Source organism: Vicia villosa, linkage group LG1 (assembly GCF_029867415.1).
Source record: "Vicia villosa cultivar HV-30 ecotype Madison, WI linkage group LG1, Vvil1.0, whole genome shotgun sequence".
NCBI classification, from domain to species: domain Eukaryota; kingdom Viridiplantae; phylum Streptophyta; class Magnoliopsida; order Fabales; family Fabaceae; genus Vicia; species Vicia villosa.
In genome coordinates this window covers 29912586-29935592 of record NC_081180.1, presented here as the reverse complement: position 1 = coordinate 29935592, position 23007 = coordinate 29912586, and the positions used below count along the sequence as shown (strand labels likewise).

The following is a 23007-nucleotide window of genomic DNA, read 5'->3' as shown; positions in this document are numbered from 1 at the left end:
AAGAGAAACTTCGACATGGTTCTGCTCAGATGCGTTGACAGAAAAGAAGCCGAAGTACTCATGAGAGAAATACATGAAGGTTCCTTTGGTACCCACACTAATGGACATACCATGACAAGGAAAATACTGAGAGCAGGATATTATTGGCTGACGATGGAGTCAGATTGCTACCAGTACGCAAAGAGGTGTCACAAATGTCAGATCTACGCCGATAGAATTCATGTGCCACCATCTCTTCTCAACATACTCTCTTCCCCTTGACCTTTCTCCATGTGGGGAATCGACATGATTGGAATGATTGAGCCAAAAGCGTCCAACGGACATCGCTTCATCTTGGTAGCCATAGACTATTTCACCAAATGGGTTGAAGCAGCTTCATATGCAAACGTTACAAGACAAGTTGTCGTCAGGTTTATCAAGAATCACATCATCTGTCGCTACGACATTCCTAGCAAGATAATCACTGACAATGGGTCAAATTTGAATAACAAAATGATGAAGGAGCTTTGTGAAGAATTCAAGATTGAGCATCACAACTCATCTCCTTACAGACCAAAGATGAATGGAGTTGTAGAAGCAGCTAACAAAAACATCAAGAAAATCGTTCAGAAGATGGTCATCACTTACAAAGATTGGCATGAAATGCTCCCGTATGCTCTTCATGGTTACCGTACATCAGTACGTACTTCGACTGGAGCAACTCCTTTCTCCCTTGTATATGGCATGGAGGCAGTCCTACCTATAGAGGTTGAGATTCCATCAATGAGAGTCTTGATGGAAGCAAAATTAACAGAAGCCGAGTGGTGTCAAAGCAGATTCGATGAATTGAACTTAATCGAAGAAAAGCGCATGACAGCTTTATGCCACGGTCAGCTATATCAACAAAGAATGAAGAAAGCTTTCGACAAAAAGGTTCGACCTCGCACAATCAAAGAAGGCGACCTTGTACTCAAAAAGATTCAATCTTTTCTCACAGATTCGAGAGGGAAATGGACTCCCAATTATGACGGCCCCTACGTGGTCAAGAGAGCTTTCTCAGGAGGAGCTTTAATACTCACGACTATGGATGGAGAAGAATTCACCCGTCCTGTGAACGTCGACGCAGTCAAGAAATACTTCGCCTAAATAATTAAAAGAACAGCTCGCTAAGTTGAAAACTCGCAAAGAGCGGCTTAGGCAAAAAGGAGCGTCTCGGTGAATCGAAAACCCGAAAGGGCGATTCAGGCAAAAGTTAGAGACATAAAAAAATAAATAATCAATCCCGGTAAACTTAAAACCCGAAAGGGGTAGTTTACGCAAAAGTTAGGGATATATGGCAAGTAACTGTGTTCAGGACAAACTTGATCATTCAAAAATCCATAGCGGAGTGTTCATCATCAGTAGGTCATCTTCTACGAAGCACGAATACAGCGCAACTCGGAGTGGAAGGGAAAGATAACGGTCGTCACGTTTCATCGTAGCCCTTTTCCCGAAAATTACCAATTTCAAACTTTGTAAATACTCCATGGAATCAAGCATTTGGCTGATTACCATTCCATATATAATAATTTGAGCCTTGTGCTTTTCCTTTGCAATCTAGTCTTATTCAGTTTCTTGAAATGCATTTCAAATTTAAACAGTCATTTTTCTTGAAACAAATGTTTTCATAAAATAAAATGAATTTACCTGCAAAAAATAAAGGTGAAATTTCTTTCTGAGGTTTACAAACAATAGGAAGAATGCAAACAGTTGCTCCGAGAACGGTTGAGACTCCGGGAACCAAGATTTCCCCATGAGGTCGCTTTGCGAACATCTCCCGATGACGGATCTTCACTTCAATTCATATTACTCACTTCGGACAGCGGACAACTGATAACCAGGTATTCCCAACAGAGTTCGAACTACAAGAAGAGGACATCTTCTGATCAACAAGATTCAAGTCGTATCATAGGATTTTACATCCGCGACAATTCTATTCATATTCACTTTACATTTTATATTTGTCATAATATTCATGCATACATTATAACTGCATAGTCGAGTCTGGCTTTGATCATGTGAATGCCCGAGTCATTAAGGCATGAACTCAAGTTTCCCCTGCGAGTTCTGGAGAAACTTTTTCCTTCAAGACGACAGTTCATACACAAGGAGCTCCCCAAGCAAGTCAACAAATGGCAGTCTCCCTCAAAGAGATAGTTTGATCACTTTTGGAGTTTCCTCAGCCGAGATTCTCCCGCAGAGCGACACTCGACAGTCTTCTTCAGATAAGATAGTCTATTTCGCATTTTGGAATTCCCTACAGGGTCGATGAGCGATTCTCTTCTCCAAGAAGTGTGGATTCCCCGATATAATTGACAAGTGGTAGTTTTTCCTCTTGGAAAACAGTCTGGTATTTCCCCAGCAAGGTCAAGAAATGCCACTTTTTGTCAAAGAAAATGATTCAGAATCTCCCAGCTGATCGACAAATGATCCCCAGCGGAGTCAGCAAGTGGCAGTCTCTTTCAGCAGAAGACAGTTTGCTCACTTTCTTTCATGACAGGGTCAACAAATGACAGTCTCTCCTAGTAGAAGACAATTTGTTCCCCTAGCAATTGGCAAATGGCAGTCCTTCCCCAAGGAAAGACAGTTTGTCTGTTAAACATTCAAGAGGTCGATGAATGTTGGCTTTCACCCCGAAAACAGTTCGCCTGCTTTCAAGCAAAGTCATTAGCCCCTTAAAAGGAGCACGGAACCATGTGACGATCCTTCAAAGACGTCAAGTCAAAAGGGAAGATGGTGAAGTTTCTTTATTACCGTTAAATGGTATCTTACCTCCAAGTGCTGGTAAGAAGTTTGACGAGGAAAACAAACCTTTGAAGTTTCTTTATTACCGTTAAATGGTATCTTACCTCCAAATGCTGGTAAGAAGTTTGACGAGGAAACAAACCTTTGAAGTTTCTTTATTACCGTTAAATGGTATCTTACCTCCAAGTGCTGGTAAGAAGTTTGACGAGGAAACAAACCTTTGAAGTTTCTTTATTACCGTCAAATGGTATCTTACCTCCACGTGCTGGTAAGAAGTTTGACGAGGAAACAAACCTTTGAAGTTTCTTTATTTACCATCAAATGGTATCTTACCTCCAAGTGCTGGTAAGAAGTTTGATGAGGAAACAAACCCTTGAAGTTTCTTTATTACCGTCAAATGGTATCTTACCTCCAAGTGCTGGTAAGAAGTTTGACGAGGAAACAAACCTTTGAAGTTTCTTTATTACCGTTAAATGGTATCTTACCTCCAAGTGCTGGTAAGAAGTTTGACGAGGAAACAAACCTTTGAAGTTTCTTTATTACCGTAGAATGGTATCTTATCTCCAGGTGCTGGTAAGAAGTTTGACGAGGAAACAAACCTTTGAAGTTTCTTTATTTACCATAAAATGGTATCTCATCTCCAAGTGCTGATGAGAAGTTTGATGAGGAAACAAATCTTTGGAAATTTTCACTTTATCTGAGATATTGTCCAAACACGACTGAGACCAGTTTCGAGATATGGACATCCGAAACAAGGGGGAGGTTGTTTGCCTTTTTCTAAGTGTCAACACTTAGATAAAGAAGATGGATTGCGCATCCTACACTGCCATCCATTCGCCAGAATCCACATCAAGTATTTCTACAGGAGTTTGTCTCCTCATCCCCCGCCAAGTGCGACAACGGGATCAAGTCATGCAAAGATTTTATTGCAACATCTCAGGAGCGCCCAAAATTCGGGCATTCTTTGATATTTAAGTCTCTTTCACGCAGGATAGTTCGAGATATCAATCTCTCTCCCTCCAGATGAAAGAAACTTAAATAGGGGCATCTGTCATACCCTAATTTTTGACCCCTCCTGAGATGACATATCTTCAGGATTTTCATCAGGTTAAAGCAAGTACCCAGAGCAGTCACTTCTTCATCTGGCATTTAATCGAGGATGTTCAAAGACAAGAAAACTCAGGCAAAGGATCAATCAGTAGAAGGATTAGTCTCTAACAAAATCATAAGACTCAAGAGCTTCATTTTTTCACCTATGATTGATTAGACACCCAGTCATCTGAGTACAGGTTTACTCAGGTCACCAGACTAGGGTTTTTGAGCCTATCAAGGACTAAAATCAGGGATCACCTTTGGGAAACCCTAAAAAGCCCCAGGGGATCATTCAAAGACATCAATCATCTTCAAATAGCTCATATGACAAGATCCACTGGACATCACACCTCAATTCAAAGTCTACAGTCATTATTTTCATATGGTCGACAATTAGGGTTTTTAACCTAATTCACCAGGATAGTTGACTTTTAATCAGGGGCATGGGTCCAATACTCAAGACATGATTCAAGAACCTCTACTACCTCAATATAACCCATTTACATCACTCATTTGAGGAGAAGATCTTGATTCTACACAAAAGTCCAAATTTTCACTTTATCAGGAAAAAGTCAACTGTATGGGTTCACCTTTGACTTTTAAGATTTTTGGTCAAACCATGACTTTCAAAGATCAATATCATCAATATATGGATATTAAAGTCATTTGACCAAAGAAATTCAAAGAGATTCACCAAGGAGCAAAAAGCCGGGAATTAGGGTTTTTGAGGGCATTGTGGGAACTCAAAATTTCACCTACACAACTCAAAAAACTTCCAACATGAAAGTTGTAGATCTTGCAAAATAAAACAACATCTTACATAGGAACTTTTTTCAAAAGATCAACCATTTAAGAGTTTTGGAATTTTGAAGCTTTAGGTTATAAAAATTTAGAAATTTTTCTAAGTGTTTTTAACCTAGTTTTCATCCAACTTTGGGCTCATTTTTCACAAATTTCCCAAATGATTCTGAAGGAACCATAAACTAATGATTTGAAGTAGATGTTTAGGGCTTTCCAAATTGTGTTCAACCTTCTCCAAATTCATTTTGAGCTAAGAGTTATGCTTGTTCAAAGTTGGCCTCATGAAGTGAAATTATAGGTCATGCCTCATTTTTGAACTTTGAAATTTTGTGCACATGACCTCACTTATGGATGCTACACGACCCATACCACATCTGAAAACATGCCATGCATTCATTTTCACCATAGCATAAGAATTGAGGAAGATTCCCAAAACAAGAACATGTGATTATGTAATGATTACATTTGGGAATTTATGGCAAATTGATGAATCACCCAAGGAATCTTCTCACCAACCAATTAGAGCTCATTTCTGTCTCAGAATTGTCCCCTAAGATCAAGCAAAATCGAGGGCTAGGGGATTGATCAAATGGAATTAAAATTCTCATCATTGCATAAGAGATATTTGCAAACTTCCTTCATGGCCAAGAAAACCAAATCAACCTCACTAAGCAAGCTCACTCCTCTGCAACTATACTGAACCATTTGCCTATAAATAGGAGAGCATACCTCAGTAGAAAAACACACCAAAGCAACAGAATTCTTGCTTTCTCTTTTCTTTCTTCATACTTAGTTTTTTCAAAGGTCCTTTGGCAAGAAGACTCGAATTCTTCAAACCAAAGCTCTCTCTTTGAAAATAAGTATTCAAACACATTGAGGGAGGCATTTAGAGGTGATCCAAACCTCTGGAACACTTCTGGGCGTGGTGAATCATCATCTCCACCTCTCATTTGGAGCACTTGCAGTTGGAGGACCACAGAACAATTCAGGAGGTTCCAAGCAAGGTTAGGCATCCAGGCACGTTCCTCAGATCATAGTGAAGCTGTTCAGATGGCTGCAGCTCATCTGTAACTCCAGATTCATCATCCTCCATGTTCACTTGAAGCTCAAATCGAAGGAGTCGAGTAGAGCAATTCAGAAGGTTTGAGGTCACAACAAGCATCCAGTTAGCATCACTGAGTCCCAAGGAAGCTTTTAGGATCATTCATACAAGCCCAGGTGCTCTCCATCATCCTCACGACCTTCGGTTTCAGAGGTAAGTTTCTGAACTCCACCTCTTTAATTTAAGCACTCTTTGTGATAAAGCTCGATTCTATCTTGTTCAGCATCATCAGAGGATTGAAAACCCTCTATCATCATTCATTTATCTTTCAGTATAGTCATTTAATTTGATTTTTAAATTTTAGGGTTCTTCACGTTTTTTAGTAAATTAGTTAGATGTAGTTAATATAAATTTATGTTAGTTACATATTTAGAATCGTGAGTGAATTTAGAACAAGTTTCATGTTTACACCTGGGCCATTGGTTGAGATCTGAGAGAATCAGAATTTCAAAAATGTTAGAGCTTGAGGTTGAAGACGAAGATGGAGGGTGGCGCCATTTTTCAAATCTCTGAACAGAGTTTATTTTATATTTAATGATATGCGTTTCATAAATGAATGAATAACTTGCCCTAGTGGCCACACATGCGCTCTTAGTCTCCTCGTGCCCAAGGTCTGAGGTTCGAATCCCCCTCGCCCCAGACCTTTTGATTTTATTTTCTTTTTGCTTCTATACACTTGAACACTATATGAATTGCATTGAAACCAGTTCTCTATCACCACACGCGCGTTGGCTCAGTGGTGTTTGTTTTTAGTATGTGACCTAGAGGGCGTGGGTTCAAATCCTCCAAGGGCCAAAAATATTTTTTTAACACCCATTTTCTTTCATTTTTCTCACAAACTTCACACAATTAATTCACCTATCAAATTAAATCACTTTCACTTCATTTTTCACACACTTGTTATTTAATATATCTATTTTGTGAATAATCAGAAAAATCATAAAAATATTATTTATTTCATATATTTTTATTAGGTTTAAAATAGTATGTTTTAAGTGTTTTCTTAAATACTTTAAATATATATACTCATTTTGTTTTAACCTAATTATTTTGTGGATAATTTTATGATAAAACCCTAATTGTTTAGGTCTTAATTAGGTAAAGATCTTTATTTTTACCTTAATTAAGTTGACTTTTGTCAAATTTTCAAAATTGTTTTCAATCTCCTATTAAACAAGGTGATTAAGGTTTTCAAACAACAAAAACTTACATCATTCCAATCTTCATTTTCACTGCTTCACAAACAGTAAATAAGTACTGGGCCTCTAATAAAGTGTAAGTCCCATCCCCTTTTCATTTTATTTTCAACTCTCAAATACAGTCAATAAAAACTGTTTTCACAACAGTAATCATTTCAAAAATCACAAATCATTTTCAACTGCTTTTATAGCCAGTACTGTAAAGTACCGGGCCTCTAATAGAGTGTAAGACCCAACACCTTCTTTCTTTTCATAGTTTGTTTTCAAAAACTGTATTTTCAAAATCTTCTTTCTGTTTTCAAAACATTCTTCTGGTATTTGAAGGGCATTATTCCCGGTGAAACTCTTCAGATACCTATGTGACCTTTGTCCATCTTCGCTTCTTCTGTTTTCAAAAACCCTTAGCTGTTTATAATAAATATTCAACTGTTATCAAAACAACAAAAATTACTGGTAAGGCTTTGTACATACTTCTTCAAAGGCCTCCACTCCATCCAGGTTAGGCTTTACAAGCTTTCAATTTACAGTCTTTGTTTAAATTACTGTCAAATATAAATTGTGCATATATTTGTTTAGAACTACGTTTGAGTGTAAACCCTAGGACAGTTAAACTATATATATATTATAGGAATATGGCCCAGGATTGAGAATGTCTTCCCGGTGAAGGCTCTTTCCTAATTAGAGATCTGTAGTTCAAACCCCCCAAGATGAATTATTCCCGGTGAAACATCTTGGCAAAAACCTTAGAACCCAAAATAGGACACATCCACCCAAAGAGGAATTATTCCCGATGAAACCTCTTACCCATTTGCTTAGAGCCAAAATAAGTTCAAAACTACATAGCTTTCTCTTGTGCTATAACAAGGACCCTCGATTAGCCTCCTCTTGGGATTTGTACAAGGACCCACAGGCTTCTTAAAAGCATTTCCAGCTTCCTCTTGAGCTTGTATACAAGGACCCATCAGGTTTCTTATAAACATAGGAACAGGTCTTTAGTCACCTTTTAGCCTATCCTGGTGAGTTTCTTCCAATTAAAACCAGACTTTGAACAAGCTAAGTTTGTCTCAATTTTACATTGAGTACACCTTTTGGAATGAGAGACATGGACAGTCTCTGTCACCCTTATCTTCATCAATTTTCCTTAGCTGAGTCTAGGATCCATGTTTGCTTATCCTCAGCAAGAGTCAGCCTTCATCTTGGGCTTTAAACAAGAAGTCTCCACTAGATAATCTTTCTGCCATTCATTTTAACCAAAAATCCCTGGAAAGGGTTAGCCTCCACACATTCTTTCATTTTTTAATAAAAACCCCTGGAAAGGGTTAGCCTCCACACATTCTTTCATTTTAACAAAACCCCTGGAAAGGGTTAGCTTCCAAAATTAGTCCTTCAAAAACCAAAGATTCATTCTCTTAGGAGATAATTTCCCCAAAAGAGTCAAAACCCCTGGAAAGGGTCAGCCTCCAAAAACATGACAAAAATCAGTCTTTTAACAGACAATTTCTCCAGCTAAGTCAAAACCCCTAAAAAGAGTCAGCCTCAATTCTGGGCTTTGTACAGAACACCAAATAAAATCCATCAAATAAATACTCTCCAATTGGAGTCAGCCTCAATTCTGGGCTTTGTACAGAACACCAAAAACTCCTTAGTTTAAATTCTCCCCAGTAGAGTTATCATTTCAGTAAATCAATAAATCAATCAAAAAGCCTCAAGCTTGGGCCTCATGCAAGCCAGCTAAAAGTCAAATCTTTTATACAGTAGATAGACATAGCTTATCTCTATAGAGAGATATTTTTACTACTCTACCACATTCAAACAAACATTACATTTTATTTCAATTTCAATCAAGTCTCCCATTTAGGATTTTGAAAGGCATGAGCTGGTAGTAAAACCCAGACATGTGGTAACTTTCCCTAATTTGGATGAGCATCTTTCTTTCATTTAAGAGGCATTTGACTGGTATACTTGCACATACACAAGTAAGGTCCCCCTCTTGAATGAAATGAATTCATTTATTCTGTCACTCCTTTAAATGTTTGTGGTGGAATAGTACAAATACCTCTCTGTAAAGATGATTTCATGTCTCTTTATTGTAAACAGAGATTTAATTCAAGCTTCAACCTTGAGCTTCAAGCAAGGCACCAAAAATTATTAATTTCCTTAGTTAGTTCCCCGAACTACATTAAGCTCTGACTTCCACTAGGGATATGTAGGCATGAGGTTCACAAGGAATGTCAGCGAGCTAATAAAATACCAAAAATAGTCAGTTTGTCTATCTGTCTGTCTGTCTTTTTCAAATCAATTCAATTCTCTCTCCTAACACAAAGGAGAAACTTTCCCAATAATTAGCAATAAACACAATCACAATGACACAGAGAAGGTTCCTGTAGAGTACTACAGATATGTAGGGTGTTTAAACACTTCCCTATGTATAACCGACCCCCCGGACTCCAGAATTTCTAGTCTAGGTGAAATCCCCACACTTAGCAAACTCTTAGGGTTTAGTTGAGATATTTTTTTCCCTTTCCTACTCGTAGGACAATAAGAAAGTTCGTGTGATATCGTAGGAAGAACTGAAATAAAATTCCTCCCACCACGGGCGCATTCTCCTTCCAAATTTCGCGTGAAGGGTCTAGCGTGCCGTCCTCCCAAGTGAAACGGGGAGGTAAAAAAAAACGACACCACATTTTCTTTCACAGGAGTCGCGTCCAACATCAATCTCGCAAAGAATTCTAAACACTGATCAGGAACATTGCAATTTGATTTCACAGCCAAAAGTCTCACACTCATTGATAGCTTAGAGTAAGAAGACCCCTCAAACAATAGTATATTTATTTCTTTCAACAACTGATAAAACCTTTGAGCTTTCTCAGCCAAAAGTCTCACACACATTGCCGGAGGACATGAATCTATCGACTAAGCGCTGTCTAACTGATTCCGGTTCCGAAGCAATTGTCATTCCGCTGCAATGAGCGGAAGACACGAAACGGAATCTGTTTGACAATGCAGTCCCGCGCAACACTCTGTCATACAACAACCTTGAATAACCACACATAATAAACATTAGATTATTTTCATTGAAATGTGTAAATTAATTGTTCGACTAATTAAAGAATATATCAGATGAGTGAATATTATCGGATGTATGAGTGCATATTAGCGAAGCCTAGTTGTTCATGCGTAAAAATCTCTTCCAAGTCATCTATTGCAATATTTGACATGAATTCAACACCAAAGATACCTTCATCCATATTGATATTACGGAGAGCACCATCCTTCAAATCGGACATATCAACAAGTGTTCCGAGCATCGTCCGGTATCGAGGCACAAAAGCACCACCTTTTTTTGCCGCTTGCTTCGGAGGACCCTTAGGTGGTACGCTACGAACTTGCTGTGTCACTTGTTGTGACTCCCGAGCAGATGCCTAAAAATCATATAACAATCGGTAAAATATAAAATCATGCAGTTTTAGATTCAAATTATATATTAACACCTTAAATGTACCTCTTTTAATGATGCAACAGACTCCTCCTCCTGTAAAATCCCTTTACCCTTAATTGCGGGTTTTGTAGGAGCAGTCTAAAATTAAAATGTAAAAAATAATTAACGTAACGGTGCAGAATTGACATTCGAAATTAAAACTAAATGATTCGTAATGATTTTCAATATACCTCATCACCAATGATAATGAGCTCCGAGGGCCATGCAACAAATGACCCTATTGCATCTCGCATCAATGTTGTCTCTGAGACCATATCAGGTACCGGTAGCACCGCATCATGATCTAATACAACATCAACTGATACTTTCAGGTGTCCATCCGGGAGCGGTCTATGGTGAAGTAAATCTCCCACAGTGTTGTGCACTTTTCCCTTGCCAACTAGGTGATAATTCGGTGACGATAAGTATAGTTGGCAAGAAGAAATGCCCTAAACCAATAGTAAATATAAAGTCATTATCGTTAATAAAATAGAACAATTTGTAAGGAAAAGAAATTTATAATTACCTCGGGAAGTTTTCTTTGACAGTTGAAACTAGCTTTATCACTAGTTTCTTTCACCGATGGAGTATTGCACTTTTCTCTCATATACATATCTTTATCTCTTTGTAATTCAGAGACTTGTGCTTGCAATTCCTGCAATTTTTGCAACACTTCTTCATTTGAAGGATTTCTTCTCCTAGGATGCTTGTAAAAAGAGGGTGGAGTCACACCATGACCCTTACCCCTCACCCGACCGGGATACTCAGGAGCATCTAGTGCTCTACTAAGTACGCTCCTATCATCCTGGTCCTCACCGGTGGACACCGATTGCGACAAGGTCTCCTGTAATTCATTTACATTTCAATAATTATTAGTGGAGATAAAAAATCATTTATATATTAAAAACATTTGATTTAATTAAAGACACAGTATTATACTTACACATTCAGCATAAACTCTCTGAACATCGGGATCGACAGCTTGATTCTTTCCCACACGAGCTTCCTTCCACAACACATGTACAGGAAGTGAGGTTTGACAAAAAGGGCGGAGCTGTACGATGATCGGCCTTTCTATTGAATGCTTTTCTCCATCCACGGTAGTGATGATTAGAATTTAAGAATCTATGATGGCCGAGAAAGACATTCTGTTGACAAAGCTCCAATCGTGTCGTATCGGTTTCATCTTCACAAACAGGACACGCTTTTTGACCTTTATTGTTGTACCCGGATAGATATCCGTATGTTGGAAAATCATGAATTGTTCCAAACAACATCGCCCTCAAGTTGAAACTTTCTTTCCTATACCCATCGTAAACCTCCACATCGTTCTCCCACAAAAACTTTAAATCTTCGATTAAGGTTGCCAAGTATACGTCTATGTCATTCTCTGGTTGCTTAGGCCCAGAAATTAGCATAGATAACATCATGTACTTACGCTTCGTACATAGCCACGGAGGTAGGTTATAAATCATAAGAATCACAGGCCATGTGCTATGCGAGATACTTTGAATACCTTGCGGGTTCATTCCATCACTAGACAATGACAAGCGAAGGTTTCTTGCTTCTTTTCCAAATTCAGGATAATCAGTATCAACTTTCATCCACTGTGGTGAGTCTGCCGGATGTCGCAACTTTCCATCAATAATTCTTTCATCTGCATGCCAAGTCAAGTGTCTTGAATCGGTTTCACTACGATACATGCGTCTAAATCTCGGAATTATAGGAAAATACCATAAGGCTTTGGCAGGAGACAACTTTTTCTTATATCGAGGGGCACCGCATTTAGGACACTCATTCAACGCTGCATACTCATTTCGAAACAAAACGCAATCGTTTGGACATGCATGTATCTTATCATAGCTCATGTCAATAAAGGACAACATCTTTTTGGCTTCATACGTTCGATTGGGAAGAACATTATCCTTTGGTAGCATATCTTTCATAAGGGCTAATAACTCTGTGAAACTTTTATCCGACCATCCATTGTCCGCCTTTAAGTTGTACAACTTTAACACCGCAGACAATCTTGTGAATTTTGAACAACCATCATACAACGGTTTCTCTGCATCGCTTACCAACCTCTCGAACATTTTGGAACAATCCTCAAGTTCTTCTTCAAGCGCTTCTGCAATCTCTTCGACTCGATCGCAATCGTATGTGTCTGTGCAATCGTCGTTTGAAGCATACTTCGTATTACACCTCGGCTCAACATTCCCGTTACTTTTATCACCATGCAAACTCCGAACTGTATAACTTCTATCAATTCCAAACCGTAGTAAATGCGATGCCAACTTATTCCCGTCAACCTTATCCCCATAACAGCAACCCAAGCAAGGACACGACATTCGAATCAGGTCTTCGGAGTGCACAACCGCAAACTCAACGAAATCCCATACCTCTTTCTCGTACTTTTTCGACAATCGGTTTGAATTCATCCATGTCTTATCCATGTCTTAATTAAGCTAAACAAATGCTTCTTGGTTTCTCTATCAGGTACTAAGGAATTCTGTCAAGATAATAAATAGCTATCATCATTATGTCTTGATCAAAATACCTAGTGAGATCCTATAAAGTGTGAATAATAGAATGTTATGCAACTATAGTACAAAAATATACTATAGATAGGAAGTTACAGTTGTCTCGATTGTTTGAGTCTCTAAAAGAATACAGTACCTTATTTCAGCCTACCCCCGATTTCTTAAAGAAGACATTACCTTATTTCAAGGTAATATAACTCCACAAACCAAAAAACTGATTGAGAGACACTAAATTGAAATTAAATAGAACCATAAACAATAAACTATAAGCAGAAAACAACAAACTATAAGCAAGAAGAAAGGGCTAGTAACCTGAGTTGGACTTAATGTGGGAGACGGGTAGGTTTGAATCGGCGTTGTACAAGTAGAAATCAGAGGCTTCAAAGTAACTGTAAAATTAAACACACACACACACACGATGTTGTTAAATACACCACTACTAACACAATATCAAAAAAAAAACCCAATCTAGATTGAACATATTAAAATTAGTTTCTATACTGCAAAATTCATCATAATACCAGTAATTTGAGAAAGAAATTTACCTTGGATGTTACCGAACTCAAGAAAACGCCAAACGTCGAACTAGGCCGGGAAACGATCAAACTTTCACTATACACAAGTTACCCCTATAGCAAATTCACAAAGTTAGTAACCACTAAGACAAAATTGATTGAAAGATTCTAAAAGAACCTACATCCTAATAGACACATGAAATTCAGTCCTTCAATTTCTAATTTAAACATATAGAAAAGAAAACGTAATTCTCATATCTATATATTAAAGATGCTTGCTTGAAAATCACACACTAAATACAGTGAAAATATTAGTAACTGAGACTAAATTTGTGGCGCAGGACACAACAAAACACATACTGTCATCGCCATAGCAGCGCCATTAAAAAAACTATATTATTTAACTTGGTTAATATCCTAAGCTAACAATGAAGAATACGAAGACGACGGAGGAGATGAAATAATGGTCATTGAGTCATTGCAATTTAGCTTTGATACGATACAAGTTGCAACAAATCACTTTTCAAATTCAAATAAAATTGGGCTACTAATTCTCAGTATTATAATGCTGATATAATATATCAGTTTCAACAAAGGACATTGGTGAAATCCTCTATTCGATTCAACTCACAACACACATGAATTTTATGGCTTCTGCAAATTACTAATAATTGGATTCAATAATACAGAAAACCCATTCATTAAAACCTAACACAAGACCCTAAAACTACTACAGACCCTAAAACTACAACAGTGAATTTCGCTAACCTTCACAAAGTGAAACTGCTCAGCAAGAACGGCGGCGGAGGCGAGAAGATGTTGAGTGGTGGTCGGTGTTGTGGAGGTTGGCGGCGGCGACAGAGTGGTGGTCGGATGTAGCTTTTGTTAAGGATGAACGATGAAGAAGAGAACAGTGAGGGCAGTGAAGAACAGTGAGAACGATGAAATGATGAAAGACAAAACGCATCTGTTTTAATTTGCTTTAAAAATTTTAATTTTAAAATGACCTACGTCAGCGCTTTTCAAAAGCGCTTTCATAGGTAACCCTATACCAGCGCTTTTTCGCTAAAAGCGCTTTCGTACCCTATACCTATACCAGCGCTTTTTGAAGCGCTTTCATATCTACCCCTATATCAGCGCTTTTACAAAGCGCTTTCGTAAAGTGGCCTATACCAGCGCTTTTGTAGACATACCCTATACCAGCGCTTTTTTAATGTTTTTTTAGCGTGTTTTTTAATTTTGTTTTTAGTGAAGCCTATGCCAGCGCTTTTTCCAAAAGCGCTGTCGTAGGGGTGCTGCTAAAAGACAAATTTGGCATAGTGCGGGATGTGAGGGCATTGTGTAGAAGTAAAATCAAGGATAAGGTGTGGTTTCTTGATTCTGTGTCATTTAAGCTTGGTGATGGAAATAGAATTGGCTTTCGGAATCATACTTGGGTTGGCAATTTCACTATTAAATCTGCTCTCCCAAACCTGTTTGCCTGCTTTTCCATGAAAGACGGTACGGTATCGGATTTTGGTTGGTGGGATTTTGGCTCGTGGAAGTGGAATTTCGGGTCCATGGAAGATTCGGTGGTGGATCAGAGTGAGATGCATTGTCTGATGTTGCTGTTGGGGGATTCTGCCCCGGTGCACAATATGGAGGACGTTGGTGTGTGGGGGTTAAATTCTGAGGGGTTTGCGGTTAAAGATGCGTTTCAATGCATTTATGAGGCGTCTTATGGAGACGTTTTTATGGAAGACGATAAGCTGCAGTTTATTCTTGATGTATGTAAGACAAAGGTTCCCGGTAAGATTAAGATTTTTGATTGGCATTCCATTCTCAATAGCCTTCCGTCTAGGGCTGACTTGTTCTGTCGAGGAATTTTTCATGATGTTGCCTCTGTGTCTTTGCCCAGTTTGTTGTCTGCATTGTGAGACCATTTTTCATCTGTTTTATGGGTGTAGCTGTTCTAATTTGGTGTGGGGGCTGTGTTGGGTTTGCTAGTTGGTGAGGTGGTGGTGGTTGCTCCGCCCGTAATTGATTCGGAGCTTGAAGGGGCTGCTATGGCGTGTGGTCTGTTGGCGAGGTTCATCCGTCCCTCTCTTGTTTTGTTCTTCTGGCTGCTTGTTATTTGGTGTATTTGGAGATTTAGGAACGATGTCGTGTTTAATAATAAGGTTTCGGATGTCGAGGTGATTATGAACACTGTTAAATCTTTGGGGTGGGATTGGTTCTCGATGTTAGCCAATAGAAGCATTAATTTGAAGAAAAATGTTTGGTTTTCCAAACCGAAGGATTATGTAGGAAAGTAGTTTTCTTTTGTTTCTGTGGATGGCTCTTTGAGCTTTTGCTTGTTGTTTTTGTTCTTTTGTATTGGGTTGCACCCCTTGTGTTGTTTAATGCATGTTTAATGCCAAGTTGCTTTTAAAAAAAAGTATGAAAATGAAATGTCGAAAGCCTTCAACCTGCCTCTGTGACTCAATTGCTACAGGACTCTGCAATTATCTGCAACACAAAAATATGCAGCACAAGAAATAGACCTAATCAACCAATCCTTCTTAAGAAAAGTTTGATGTGGAGATGATCTTCATTTGGTGATATTACTCACTCCAATTGTAACTTTTACGATTTTTGTAAAGATCCACTGTCTTTTTTATCGTGATTGTAATTGGTTTGTAATATCCTCTTTTTTGTCGGATTTATTCCGGTCTTGTGTATCAAGGTTGGAGAACCCTTAATTCTCCCATTAATATATTTCTTGCTTACACAAAAAAAAAAATCCTTCATAAGAAATATTGCAACTTTTAATAGAATGATAAAGTTAGTTACTCATTTTCATGAAAGATGAAAATAGTGATGAGATTGTTTAGTATTTTTTTAGTTCATGCTGAGTTTGACACTGATGAAAAAAAAGTTGTTTTTTAATTCTTAAATTTTAGAAAAGTTTTGTTTAGATTCATAAGAACACAGTGACAATCAGGTTTCCCAACATTCGATATTTACGTTCACACATTCGGCATAAAAAATCACAATATTGATTGTTAAAATCTTTAATAAAGAAGCATATTTTTGAAAAATATAGTGCAATGACTCTATAACAAGTTCCTGGTTTGGCATATTCTTGATGAAATTAAAACATCTAACATAACTAACATTAATAAGATAATTACTTGTAAAAGATTTGGCAATCTTGATCAACAATAGCACCCATAAACTCATAAACTAAAACAATTTCATGCAATTACATTTACTCATGCTTAAACAACAGTAATGACTCAAACAAAGCTATCAACATTTCCAATAAACAGAAAACCAAACCATGTTTTTTGTTGCACCGCTATAAATCATGACAAAATATAAATATCAAGAAAATAGTGAAGGAAAATATTTCAACACCTAATAATTCTAGTCCGAATAATCTTCATAAGCTCGCACTATCCGTATACACTATCGATAGGGATTCACTTGAAACTGCACTATCTGGAAAGCAACTGTATGAGGAACCCTCTATAGACTCTCCTTTATCGTTATACCTAAGCAATATATTCTCACCATCTGTTCCAATAATATCACCATTTTTTGTAGAGCATATTGGTGAAAACTTATGAGGAGGTAAGATGTGAATAGAGAGAACAATAGTCTTAATCCAAGATAAATGATCTTTGTATTCTTTCATAACCCATATTTCAATTCTTTTATTTTCACAACCTGTAGCCCATAAACTAAGAAATTCCCCAAATATCCACAACTCGCAATGATCACATTTATGCTCTACATCATTTGGAAAGGATATCTCAAAAAGTTTCCTTTCACTTAAATCAATATTAACTTCCATCAACGAACCAGAATGTAGAGCCAACCAATGAATAACATCGTTATAGAGCGATCCTACTCTCGGGTCAATCTTGTCGAGCGTATAAGGGAAGTGAGTATTCTTGATTTCCTTCCATTTGTTATCTTTCAATGAGAAATATTCCAAACGTGAAATATCTTCCTCGGCTAGAGTACATGACAATGAGACCACCAAGTAATCATCTCTTAACTGATCATATCCAAAACCATATAGATAATAGATATAACCTAACTCTAAATTTGTTTCAAATTCATCCGGAGCTAAAGGTATTTGTTTGTGAACTTTGGTGCATGGATTCATTATGAAAAAACTGGAAGAATAATAGAAAAATATAAAGCCTCTGCATGAACTTATAATTTGAATAAGAGAATTAGCTTGAGGATGCAAAAAACCGAACCGTTTAATAGAAGCAATCTCTAAGTCAAGTTGTTCTTCGAAATCTATTGATGTTGTTTGATGTAAATCATTTGATATGAACCAAATTTTACGAGTGTGTGTTGTAAGTTGAAAATGTGATTCAGCAAACATTGGATCAGAAATTAGAGAAAGCCATGGTTTTGAAACACATTTGAAACGAATAAGAGACTTCACCGGTAAACTTAGAAGGATCTTAGTTATCATTTCTGTGGGCACATAAGATTTCGGTGGTGTTGTTGTCGTCGTCTTTGTCTTTTTCTCATTGTTTTCTGCGCTATTAGCATGAACTTCATGAACCTTCGCATTGTTCTGTCCTGACAACAATGTTAGGCATAAAAACTGAAATTGCAAATAAAAGGAACTTGAATTGGCGTGATAATGATGAATGGGTGAAGTTTATATTCTTTAATCCACTTTTTTTTATAGATAACTAGCTTTTAGTGCACTTCCAAATAATGTGTGGAGTCCTATAGCCGAGTTGAGTAAAATTTTCAAGGATCTATGCTCAACAATTTTGCGCGTTGATGATTTATTGTTGATGGAACAAAACATAGTGATTACAACTTGTAAGTTGGAAAAAATATTTCCACCAGGATTCTTTAATTCCATGGAGCATATTCGAATTCATCTACCATATGAAGCAAGAGTCGGGGGTCCTGTACAATATCGTTTGATGTATTCATTTGAAAGGTAAATAATTAAATTGTAAAACCTTAAATCTATATTTTTCTTATTTATTCTTAATTAGCGATTAATATTGTATATATTGTTGTTTAGGTACTTGAATAGGTTGAAACAAATGGTTAAAAATAGATCGCGTGTAGAAGGGTCAATTTGCGAGGCATATCTATTTCAGGAGACTTCTCATTTCTGTTCATATTATTTTGAGTCTCATGTGCAAACTTTGAGAAATAGAGTAAGCCGGAATGATGATGGGGGTCAAGACGATGTAGTTCTACAAACTTTACCAATCTTTATTCATTCTGGTCGTTCAGCTGAAATTTGTAAGAGTCGTTATTTGGATGATAGAGAGTTAGATGCTGCACCTTTACATATCCTTCTAAATTGTTAAGAAGTCCAACCATATATTGAGTAAGTAAATTAAATTTAAAATAAGAGATTTATTATTTTACATTAATTATAAAACATAATAAAATTAAAAATTATATATATGTTAGATGTTTTGTGCGATATTTAGAAGAAAGCAATCAAAACATATGTCAAGCTGTAGTGGAAGGAAAGATTGCTTCTGAATTTCCTAATTGGTTTCAGACATATGTAAGCGTCCCACGATTTCAATTATAATACACGATTTATCTCGTAGTTTTTAAATATAATGTGTTTATCTTGCCTATTGATAGGTACATGATAAAAAAAAGAAGGTGGAAAATTTGAATTTGCACTGCTTAGCATACGGTCCTAAGAGAAAGGTTCGTACTTGGGCTGTGTATTTTGTAAATGGTTTTAAGTTTCATACAGAAGAAAGGAGTGTTGGTAAAAAAACAATTAATTGTGGATTTTGTGTCAAGGGTGATGACAAAGGAGTTGAAGAAAATTATTATTAGGGTATTGTTAAAGAGATTATGGAAGTTGAATACCTTGGAGAACCAACCATGCAATTAGTTTTATTTAATTGTGAATGGTTTGATGTTATTTCCAATCGTGGCATGAAGGTTCGACACCAATATGGAATTGTTGAGGTTAATCATCGTAGAAAATATTCAAAATATGATCCTTTCATATTTGCAACAAATGCTATTCAGGTGTATTATGTACCTTACCCAGGAAAACTAAAAGAAAAGGTTGATTGGTGGGTTGCCATTAAAACCAAACCTAGAGGAACAGTTGATGATCGATACACTTTAGAGGTTGCATATCAAGATTCAACAACAACTACAACATGTGTTGATTTTGTAGCAAATGATGACCTACTTGGTCATTTAAGAGATGAAGGGGAATATGAGGAAGTAGAAATCAATGTCCAGGATGAGGATGAAGATGATAATGAGAACGAGGAAGAAGGCGATAATGAGAATAATGATGAGAATGAAGATGAATTTGAATCTGAAAATGATTTAGAAAACCAATTTGAAGATGATGGTGATGATGATGGAAATAGTGATGATTAAATTATTATATTTATTCATTTTGTGGAGGTGATGAATTTATTACTAAACTTTATTTTTATTCATTTTGTGGAGGTGATGTATTTATTACTATACTTTTATTATTTTTATACTATAAATAATTCTATTTTTTTTTACAAAATGCAGATGGCTGATCAAGATAGAAGTAAAGAAAAAGCTTCCAAGAATCGTCATTCAAAACATTCCAAACGTTTAAATATGAATTCTTCTATTCTATTTCATACTGGGACATCTCAACGAGCACCAATTTCTAGGACATTGCACGATACAACGCTACATGAGACATCACACGTTGCACCTCAACATAGTACATCTCATGTTGTATCTCCTTATACATCTGGTGTTCCACCACCGTCTAATGTGCCTCGAGCTCCTCCTTCTAATACATCTCATGTAGAACCTCCTCATAAAACATTTCATGTTCCACCTCCTCCTAAGACGTCTCGTGTTCCTCTTCCTAAGATGTCTTGTGTTCCTCCTCTTAAGACATCTCACGCAGCACCTCCTCCTAACACATCTCATGTTCAAACTCCATACAACACGTCTCATGTTGCTCCTCCGTCTAGAACATCTCATGTTGCTCCTTCTAGGCCATTTAATGTCACACGTCCTCATGTTGTGCCTCCTACTAGGACATCTACTATCCCATCAACTAGTGCATCTCACGTAACACCTCCTTCTAGGACATCTCAAGACACACCTTCACCTTCTATAAGAGGGGTAGTATCACCATCTAATTCACAACCTTCTCATTCCGAAGAGGAACACACTCCAACATCTAGTGAAACTGTTGTGGCATCTGAGACACAAAGCAATAACTTCAAGAGAACTCTATACCTTGACGGAAACGGGTATATATATATATATATATATATATATATATATATATATATATATATATAGATTGAGAGAGACTTATTTTTAGCTAATTTAATATATTGTATAAGCCTAATAAATACTAATATGTCTTTGTAGATTTTTGCCTTCACATCTGCTGCTAAAGAGATAGGAGATATCATGAAAAGTAATTATTTTGAAGCATGGCACTCGTGGAAAAAAATTGACATTAAAAAGAGAGACATATTGTTTGCTGAATTTCAGGTATACTTTTAATATATATGACAAAAGTTTCTATAGATGAGGATTTGTTTTGATTTGCATATTTACTCTTAAGGTATTATATAGAAGAAATTTAAATTTTTGGTACAGCTTATCTATTGAAATATATTATATATGACTAATTCTAACTGTTTACATAAACACTACAAGAAAATATCAGTTTAGCTACAATTAATTCGCTACAGATTGTATCCGTAGCTAATTTCAAGTTATAAAAATGAGTTTTAATTAATAAATAATTTCTTTAAAGGGTGAATTCTTATCTACCCAACTCAAAAAGTTGGGTAAGGTTACCTCCTGTGTAAAATGTCTTGAAAACAACAATCAATTGTAATATTTAATAAATAATTAATTGTGTTAAAATTAGATGGCATTATATGATTGGTTGAATGTACACTACCCAACTTTTTGTGATGGGTAGAGAAGTTGTCCCCAATCCCACAGCTTTAGACGAAAAAAATCACGCTCCCTTATTCTCTCTCGAAAAACTTCAATGAGTCTTCAGAAACCCTAGCTCGCTACACCATCTCTCAAATGACATGGCTCTCAACTGTTATCAAATCAAATTTGAAATTCATAAACTTTATCGATCTCTATTCTCATCGATTCCATTCACATGACTCTCAATCCAAATCTCTTGTTCTCTGAATCTCACTGGTTCTTGCTCTCATCCAAATTTCGGTAAGATATCGCTATCACTCATTGTTATTGGAAATCAGCAACTCTTCTTGTTCTCATCAGAATCACATAGCTCTCTCTGAATTTCGTTGAATCGCTCTCATAATCTCGATCTTGTTCTTAGAATCCTATTTCACCTCTCGCTCGTAAAATCTAGTTGTTAATTGTGAATTTACCTTTATCAATTTTTGTAAAATCTAGTATATGATAATGAATCCAATGAATTTTTGAGATGATGATTCAATGTTAGCTTTGAATTCGTACTACTACTGGTTAAGATTTGAATCACTTCTTCAATTTTATGTTTGAACTATCTATTTTAATATTTAAGAGCATTGCAGAAGCTTCCGTTCATGTGACGACATCAGTAGATCAGAAAGTTGTTGTAGGTCCTGTGGTTTTTATGTTGCTTACTAATTTTGCTAAGCTTGTATTGTATAAGTATATTTCATTACCTATGTAGCCCTGACACTTCAATGTACTATTTGACACAACTGCAATATTTCAGTATTAGTATCATTTTCGGAGTCAGTGTTTTCTAAGTTACTACTACTCTGACTCAATTGTGAATGTGGATTTCTTTGTTGACAGTTTGGAATTGGATAGTATAGTAATCCGAGAGACTATGATTCTTGAACCAAATTACACGATTCCAGTTGAGTTTTTTTTATTGCATTACCTTGTTTAAGCAGATTCATAAACGACCTAAATTATTGATAACATAAAATTGTTCTATCAGGTAAAGCTGGTGGTTGGCTTACACACCTAATCTAATGCCTGCTGTACATGTTGGTCTCCTTGGATTGCTTCTGTTGTTCCATGTAATTATTATAAGATAGTGTAATTTAAGAAAGGTGCAAACTACCTTGATGATTGAATTGTGAAAGCACTTATTGCCCGTGATACAAGAATTGTCCGCATCAAAGATAGAAAAATGCAAACTGCACTGCATATGACTGTCAAAGGATAGAGTACATCAATGGTGGAAGAGATATTACAAGCTGATCCAACTATATTGAATGAGTGCGATAAGAAGGGTAATACAGCTCTTCACATGGCTACGAGGAAAGGTCGGTCACAGGTTAAGCTCAATCTCATGAACGATATTCTCTCTATTTGTATTTTTGCTGCCTTTTACTGGAAAAGTGGCTCTTTTGACAGGTAGTGGGCCTTTTGTTAAGATATTCAACTGTGGATGTTAATGCCATCAATAAAGAACAAGAAACAACAACTGACGCCGTACAAGACGAGTAAACCGATCTGCAAAAGTTATGATCTCGGCGAGTAAGTGATGGAGATACTGACTCACTCTCCTCCGTAT

The 23007-nt window shown here is 36.8% G+C and overlaps 1 protein-coding gene and 1 long non-coding RNA gene across 2 annotated transcripts; one reads left to right on the top strand and one right to left on the bottom strand.

Moving 5' to 3' along the window:
- Positions 1 to 16893: 16893 nt before the first annotated feature.
- On the bottom strand, positions 16894 to 18351 carry LOC131603023 (F-box/kelch-repeat protein At3g23880-like). The gene is made up of 2 exons (XM_058875303.1): positions 18174 to 18351; positions 16894 to 18056 (listed from the first exon to the last, which is right to left on the bottom strand). Exons 1-2 carry the CDS (start codon positions 18349 to 18351, stop codon positions 16894 to 16896), a joined length of 1341 nt encoding a protein of 446 aa, XP_058731286.1.
- A 3109-nt stretch (positions 18352 to 21460) lies between these two features.
- LOC131603699 (uncharacterized) lies at positions 21461 to 22758 on the top strand. The gene is made up of 3 exons (XR_009284482.1): positions 21461 to 21689; positions 22278 to 22341; positions 22426 to 22758. It is a non-coding gene; the product is annotated as an uncharacterized LOC131603699 (long non-coding RNA).
- The last annotated feature ends 249 nt before the right edge of the window (positions 22759 to 23007 follow it).